Raw genomic sequence first — 8,648 nt, 5'->3', positions numbered from 1 at the left:
ACAGTCCTTATGTCCACTGACCTCCTACTGATGAGAGAGAGAGGGGGGGGCAGAGAGAGAGAGAGAGAGAGAGAGAGAGAGGGAGAGAGAGGGGGGGCAGAGAGAGAGGGGCAGAGAGTGAGAGGCAGAGAGAGACAGGCAGAGAAAGAGAGAGGCAGAATTGAGACAATGTCTGTGTTACGTATACGGAATGTGTATAAGAATAAAATAGTCTGCACACTAAATGTATGCTCCCAAATGTAGTGTAGTCTGAGGAAGAGCCTGGTCGTCTCAAATCGTTACCGATGAAGTAAACTACATTTCGGAGCATTTCGGTGTGCAGACTCTTTTCGTATACTGTCACCTTTTTGATCCATGCAGCACCCAGCCTCTTTTTCAACTTGTATTTACGTACGCACAGATATTTCTGTAATATTTAGGACGCTCAAGTATTCTGTTCATTTCTCCTCTCTTTATTCTGTGTATATGTGTAATGTTCTTGAGTTACTAATGTACTGACCGGAACATTCCAATATTGCCCGGGAAACTGAAGCATGTAAATGTCGTATCCCCTTGTAATGTTCATGAACATGCTGCATGCTGTAGACATGGATATGTGTAAGTAAGCAGGTTATACTGGCACGCTGTACTGTATGTACTGTACACACAGTGTAAAAATGGACTTTACACTTTCAGAGTTAAATTAATGCCCTGGATTTTGCAGAGAGCCCTAATAAATAAGCCTGTTAATGGGGTGCTGTGTGAAGGTAAATGTAGCCATTGAGAAAGAGGGAGAACAATTTAACTAATGATTGAGAGAAAGAAACGGGCAGAGAGAGAGAGTGCCTGACCTCTGTGAAGCACACAGTATGCTGTTGTGTGTGTGTGTGTGTGTGTGTGTGTGTGTGTGTGTGTGTGTGTGTGTGTGTGTGTGTGTGTGTGTGTGTGTGTGTGAGAGAGTGTGTGTGTGTGTGTGTGTCAGTGTGTCAGTGTGTGTGTGTGTGTGTGTGTGTGTGTGTGTGTGTGTGTGTGTGTGTGTGTACGTGTGTGTGTGTGTGTGTGTGTGTGCGAGAAATGTGTGTGTGTGTACGCGCGTGCGTGCGTGCGTGCGTGCGTGCGTGCGTGCGTGCGTGCGTGCGTGCGTGCGTGCGTGCGAGCGCGCACGCACATATTTAAAGAGGGTGTGTCCTCATCACTTTCGGATCAGGGGCATAAGCTCCCTGAACTACAGTCACCGTATCCCCTCAACCACTTAAGCCCTTAAATCTATGTACTTTTGTCCCCCCTCCTCCTTCTTATTTGTCCCCCCTCCTCCTCCTCTACACCAAATCTCTTTGCCGAAAATGGCCGATCTACAAGCTCACAACTCGTAGATCTGCTATTTTCACAGAGGAGTTCACAAGGTTCAAACGTGAACCAGCACCCTAATGCCAACTCTTAGACCAACTCACCCTCGTCTGCCCCGAGGATTTCTGATGATTATAATCATGCATTATAGTGCACAGTGGCTGCCACTGTTTCCAGGCTGCATACTAATCAGCTTAATGAGATATTATACAATATTTTCTTGTTGACCAAAGCAGAACGCTAGTTATTGTTTCCGAGGGGTCGAACCCGTGCCAGCAGCCCAGAGGAAGTGAAAAGATAGATGTTCATACCCTTCCATCTGGAGAGCAGATGGATGTGTATTAAACCCCTGCTTTCCCCCTTTATTTCATTTATTCATCAGGGTTAGAGAGATATGAAATGAAAATAGGTTCAGTGGCAAGGCGGGAAAAAAGGAGGAAAAATGTGGCAATGAAATGGAGATATGTCTTGGGGGAACTGAGGTTTCCAGAATCCGGGACTGCCATTTTTGTTTCTCTCTTCAAATACACTGGTGCAAATATTTTGTTGCTGTTTGCTGAATGCGACGACGTTCAAGCAAACAAGTGACAAAATATTTGCACCGGTATTCTGTAAACTTTGCCGAGCCGTCGTCAGCTTGAGGGCCCGCTGGTCTGCTTTAGACATTCTTCATGGTTCACTGATGCAACGGGAACGCGTTCAGTACCACCACCTGTTGTTCCCTCCATCTTGGAAACCATGTGAGAGAGCGAATAAAGAGGGCAAGAGAGACACAGGGCGAGCGAGTGAGAGAAGGGGGGGGGGGGTGGGGGCAGAGAGAGAGAAACAGGAGCAGAGGAAAGTGATTCACATCAAATAGTGAGGGTCTTTAATGGAAAACCACACCGAGACAAGTGTCGCAGCACCGAGATAAGACTGTTCTGTTTACTGGAGTAACCCCTTGGTTTTAAGTGCTATTGTTAATATCATAATTGTAGTATTGCGGTGGCTTCCACGACAACGCCGTTGCTCCGTTTCATTAAGGCGTGTAATTGGAGGAATTCTGATAGGATGGGCACAAGTAGCTTAATTATACACCACTCGCTGTGTTTACTGAATAATTATTCCCACCAAAACGGTTTCATGTTGTCAGAAAGTTCTATGGACTTGCATTCTTTTTTTTGCTCGCAATGTTATATATACAGTTATATACACATTGCTCTGACAATGACAAGAAGGGGATTTATTTTGTCATGACACAGAACAAACTGTATTTTTGTACCAATTGGCATGTACACATCCTCCCCTCATGACATTTCCATTTTAAAAACATGTATAATCCTTTGTTTTCCTTTCAATTCCAAAAATGTAAGATTAACAGATTGCTGACTGTAATACAAACTATGGCATTCATACTGACCTCTCTCTCCCTCTCTCTCTCTTTCTCTCTCACTTTCCCCTCTCCCTTTCTGCATGTGGGTTCTGTCTCACTACTCTCACAGGATGGAGGACTCTAGTTTGTGCCTTGGTGTGTCGTCGGCAGTGACGGACGCTGATGTCCATCTGAGCAGCGCCGTGTTAAATGGCCGCTACCCCATCAGCCAGAAGCTTCATCAGCTTACTGCGCAGCTAGGACACGCCTTCCCCGACTTGCACCGCCCACAGCAGATCCCCGACGAGAAGGCAGCGACCCCACTGGATGAGAAGAACCACCACGCCGCCCTGGCCAGCCAGCCAATTAGCAGCCAGATGGCCCTGTTGGCCAATCAGCTCAATCGAGACATTGACACGGGGGCACTGGGCGGCTTGAACGGGCGTGTCGACCTGCAGCAGTTCCTTAACGGCCAGAACCTGGGCATCATGTCCCAGATGAACGACATCGAGGACGATGCCCGCAAGAACAGGAAGTACCCGTGCCCGCTGTGCGGCAAGCGCTTCCGCTTCAACAGCATCCTCTCGTTGCACATGCGCACGCACACGGGGGAGAAGCCCTTCAAATGTCCCTACTGCGACCACCGGGCGGCGCAGAAGGGCAACCTGAAGATCCACCTCCGCACCCACAAGCTGGGGAACCTGGGCAAGGGGCGTGGCCGCGTCCGGGAAGAGAACCGGCTGTTGCACGAGCTGGAGGAGAGGGCCATCCTGAGAGACAAGCAGATGAGAGGGAACGGTCTGCTCCAGACGGCTCAGCCCGTACAGCACCACCAGGCCCATCTGGTCAACAACCCCCACCAGCAGCAACCGGGCTCGGCGTGCGGTCTCCTCACGACCCCCGGCCTGGGCACTCCCGACTCCCTCTCCCAACCGTCGTCCTCGCCCAAGCCGGCCGGCGGCACGCAGGACGAGCAGTCCCTCAACCCGACCGCCGGCTTCCGCTGCACCTTCTGCAAAGGCAAGTTTAAGAAGCGTGAGGAGCTGGATCGCCACATCCGCATCCTTCACAAGCCCTACAAGTGCACCCTCTGTGAGTTTGCCGCCTCCCAGGAGGAGGACCTGATCAGCCACGTGGAGAAGGCCCACATCACGGCGGAGAACACCCAGGGCACGGGCACCGGCGCCGGAGGAGAGAAGCCGGCCAACGAGTTCCGCTGCGAGGTGTGCAGCCAGGTGTTCAGCCAGGCCTGGTTCCTCAAGGGCCACATGCGCAAGCACAAGGACTCCTTCGAGCACTGCTGCCAAATCTGCGGACGCCGCTTCAAAGAGCCGTGGTTCCTGAAGAACCACATGAAGGTCCACCTGAACAAACTGGCCATCAAGAACAAGCCGCCGCAGCCGAGCGAGCAGGACATGGTCACGGTCAACACCATGAGCAGCCTGGCTCAGGAGGCCCACGCCAACCTCTACTCCCGCTACATCGCCTGCCTGCAGGGAGGCTTCCTGTCGCCGGACAAGCAGGGCCTCAGCGAGCAGCATCACATGCTGGCCAAGGCAGGGATCGCCATGAAGGAGAAGGAGATGCTTGGGAAACTCCTGGGGCCCATGGCGGCCGGCATGGGCCACGGGCTGGGCGAGAATGAAAAGCGCTCGCTCTTGGGTTGCCTCAACCTGGTTCCGCCGCTCAAATCCAGCTGCATGGAGCGCCTCCAGGCAGCGGCCAAGGTGGCAGAGATGGACCCCCTGAACAGCTACCAGGCCTGGCAGATCATGGCTCGCGGCATGGCCATGGACCGAGCCTTCATGCCCAAGGAGCAGCAGCAGCACCACCACATGCCCCACGGGCAGGACGACGACATGAGTGGAGGCGGAGGCGTGGGGGGCATGGCTTCCTACTTGAAAGAAAAACACGACTTCTCCCTGATGGCGTCCAGTGAAAGCTCCAAGCAGAAGCAGCTCTCCGAGGCCCTGCAGGGATCCAAGGCGGGCGTCGGCAGCATGGCGCCCATGAAGGACGACGGAGGAGGAGGAGGAGGAGGCTACGACACACACCGCGACTTCATGTCCCACCACGTCGCCCCCGGAGGAGGCCTCGGCGGCTTGGGGAATCCCGGCCTCGAGTACAGCCTCTCCGGTCATAAGGACAAGCCCACGGAGTGCCCCGACTGTGGCCGGGCCTTCCGGACGTACCACCAGATGGTGGTCCACTCCCGGGTCCACAGCAAGGACAGGAGAGCCATGGAGGAGAGCCTGCAGCAGCAGCCGATCCTGGAGGACCGGCGTGGCTCGGCCAGCGACCCGGAGTCCCAGTCCATCAGCCGCTCCACCACCCCCGGCTCGTCAAACGTGACGGAGGAGAGCGGAGCGGGAGGAGGACACTCCCAGACCGGCAGCGTCCAAGACGACAGCCCTCATCCCTCCTCGCCGTCCTCAGGTACGAGCCGGTCTAGCATTGTATCAGAGCAGAACATTATTGAGTGATAACTACAAGTAATGTGTTTGTATTAGCCCGTGTACATTTAGTATTATTGTTTCACTGGACGCCACATAGGCACAATATATACGTGCCTATATGTGACCATGCGTGCATTGATCAAATCTCTCATTTCAAAAGGGAATAATAAAAAAAAAAACACCAAAAGAACCCGGCAATGAATCAGAGCCGCACATTCCATGCATAGCTCAGATACTTAACGCCTCTGTTCCAATACCCATCAAGCACCCACACAGAGGACTGCTTATACAGGATCCTACACACACACACACACACACACACACACACACACACACACACACACACACACAGGCGCACGCACGCACGCACGCACGCACGCACGCACGCACGCACGCACGCACGCACGCACGCACGCACGCACGCACGCACGCACGCACGCACGCACACACACACACACACACACACACACACACACACGCACACACACACACACAGGCGCACGCACGCACGCACGCACAAACCACAGTATTTAGTTGAGAGGCTTTATTATTACATAGTCAGGTGCATGCACTCTTGCCACACATGTGTGCGCACGTACAGAGTACACACACCATTTACAGTAAGTGTTTATGAAGACATACAGCAGAAACAAATTAAAAGACAAACACATTCAGATGCAGTAACAAAACACACGCACACACACACACAGGCACGCAGGCACGCACACAGGCACGCACGCAGGCACGCACGCGCACATGCACAGAGGGAGTCCCATGACACTGCAGTGGCGTTGGTATCACTCACAGGAGGCCGTGTGCTCCCACGTCCAGGGATGTCCTGCCTCAGTACCACAGCCATGTTTAGCATGCCCCACTCCCCGTGGAACACCAGCACAGAGAGGGAGGCATGGGGGGGGGGGGGGCTCGTTTTAACCACAGCGATTAATACGTGTCTTTAATAAACACGGCGCACGCGCGCACGCACGCGCCCAGTAAACACAGGCCGGGGCTAGATAAAGCGTATGTTTAGCAGGATTAAGGGAGGCTCGTTGCTAATGATTACAGAAGTTTTTTTTAAAGGTAACTTTCTCACTGCCTCCTTGGGGCGCCACGCCAGCGCTAAGCAGCGCGGCGGTAATTAGGTCACGACTATGCGATAATCAGTCGGTTTAAGCTAAACAAGACACTAATTAAAGATATACATATAAAGCAGGTCAAAGAAATCTGTGAACTTCATTTGCTGTGTGGAAAAGCGGGGATGTGCTTTTAAGTCTTTGGGAGAAAATAAAATAATAAATATAAATCGGAGTGGCTTAGCTTAAGGCTGCGAGCAACTTAATTCCACCAGTGGAGATGAAATTGTTTATTTATTCACAGAGGCATGAAGTCCTTATCATGCCTGTGTAGCGTGATGGGTTTGAACATGGGACGGGCTATGTTTATTTTAATCTAAGAAATAATAACAGACAACCCCCCACCCCAATTAGGAATTAATGAAAATGAGAGCGAGATAAAAACCTATTTTCTTTATAGAGACTATTAAACATAGCACTTTCTCAACAAGGGTGGGGGTGTAGCGGATGTAATTATCTTCTGAATTTTAATGCTGGAAGTTTTTCTTCCTTCCTGCCCCCCCCCCCCCCCCCCCCCCCTCCTCTCTATCTCTCTCTTTTCCTATCTCTTTCTTTTGACTCAAGTACTGTGACAAGTGCATCTTGTGGGCTTTTCCTCATCTTGAGAAGTATATTCATGCTCAGTGTTAATGGCGATCAAAGACATATTATTAATCTCCCAATGTTTTTAAAAAGCACATGCTGCTAGGTTATTAAAAAAATCACACCCGTGTGAACTGAGTGGTGTAAGGTCTTATATAGACTGATCAGCTGTGGTCTGACGTAATGTCTGACGTAATGAAATCACACCCGTGTGAACTGGGTGACCATAGCAACCATGCTCATTTTTTGGTACGAACAGACAGACAGACAGACACGTAAACTAACAAAGCCAGTTGTAGGAGTGGTTTACACCACTCAAAAAACGTTGTACTTAAGGTGATACAATTATATTATGGTTCAAGTTGTCATGAATTGTGCACCCATTCGTCTGGGCCCAGTAGGGACCTACTAGGCCCAGACGAATGGGTGCACAATTCATGACAACTTGACCATTCAATGGATTGATAAGGCGGGGATCGGCTGGAATATGAGGCTAGGATGAAATGTTAACCGAATTTTGATTCTTAATTACTTGCGCAAGCAGAGCGTGCAAGTAATAGTTTTCGTTTCCGTATGTCGCCGTTTGATGTGTACTGTATGCGCCGTGCCAGCATATGACGTAATGACTACTTGTGCTTGATATGGCAGTGGTGTCAGATTACATACATGTATACATAGGGGCATTACCTTTAATCCTCCCGACACTAAAACATATCGTCATTACGTCACCATCGAAAACCAATTACAGCCTGGCATTGGATCCTTTAATCCACATCTTTATTACGTCATCATTGAGAGCTAGTTATACCAGTTATACCCTGACATCATATGCTGCTACGATACATATACGCATCAAACGGGGCATACACAAAGTAACCACAGTATACCGCTAATCAACTTACAAATTACATATACATATACATATAGGCATTTCCTTTAATCCACCCGACACTGATCGACATATACGTCACCATCGAAAGCCGTCACTCAGCCGTATTAATTACAACATTGCGTAATTGATTGTTGTTAATTACGTAACGAAATAATTAATTTGAAATGCTGAAATAGAATTACCTTCATGTTCCTTCATGTTCTTCAAAGTTCTTCAACAGAAGAACATGAAGGCAATTCATGTTCTTCTTTCACAGAGAAGCTGAGATTTGACAGTTTGTAGCGGTCGACAGTACTTGCGCGCTCTGCTTGCGCACTAGTAGGCCATACTTGTGTGCAACAAGCAAGTAGGCACTCGACAGAGTGCAGTTCTAGTTGATTGAGTGATCGATTTTATTTGATAATTGTATCTATTCTGTACAGCTTTGCTGTTAAAGCCAAAACAGCACCATACATACAAAAAACACACTTGTGTGAAGTGAGGGGCACCCAGATTTTTGGGGGCATGTTGATGTTCTCATGTACGTGAAAAACTAGAAATCACACGCGTGTGAAGTGAGGGGCGCTAATATATTAAAGTCTAACTCATGTTGATTAGGTGATGTAATGGTGATGTAAAACAAACGGTGCCAACACAAACATTAAATTATCTTTGTTGTTAATGGCATTTTTTGATTATTGATTATTGATTTATTGACAGTAAGGAAATGGAGGGATGAATGAAGGAGTTCGGGTGTATAGGTTCCAGGGGGACTCGCCGACCCTGGAGTCTTTGGGGAGGAGGTCGCATGGCGTTCGTCATGTGGCGTTCGTCGTAAGGCGTTCGTCGTAAGGCGTTTTATGGTGCGCATGTCCCACAATGTCTGATCTTATGGCTGGCTGGCTGGCTGGCTGGCTGGCTGGGTGGGT

At 49.9% G+C, this 8,648-nt stretch overlaps 1 protein-coding gene across 1 annotated transcript; it reads left to right on the top strand.

Moving 5' to 3' along the window:
• Positions 1–2,808: 2,808 nt before the first annotated feature.
• On the top strand, positions 2,809–5,113 carry LOC306918445 (zinc finger protein 536-like; the record flags this gene model as incomplete). The annotated part of the gene is made up of 1 exon (XM_079531347.1): positions 2,809–5,113. A coding segment is annotated over one exon (2,305 nt), but the record flags the coding sequence as incomplete, so codon positions are not given.
• Between the last annotated feature and the right edge of the window lie 3,535 nt (positions 5,114–8,648).

The sequence above is a fragment of the Electrona antarctica genome, assembly GCF_951216825.1.
Source record: "Electrona antarctica genome assembly, contig: scaffold_1521, whole genome shotgun sequence".
In the NCBI taxonomy this organism is placed as follows: domain Eukaryota; kingdom Metazoa; phylum Chordata; class Actinopteri; order Myctophiformes; family Myctophidae; genus Electrona; species Electrona antarctica.
The sequence above is the reverse complement of the archived record's forward strand: the minus strand, read 5'-3'. Positions and strand labels throughout refer to the sequence as shown.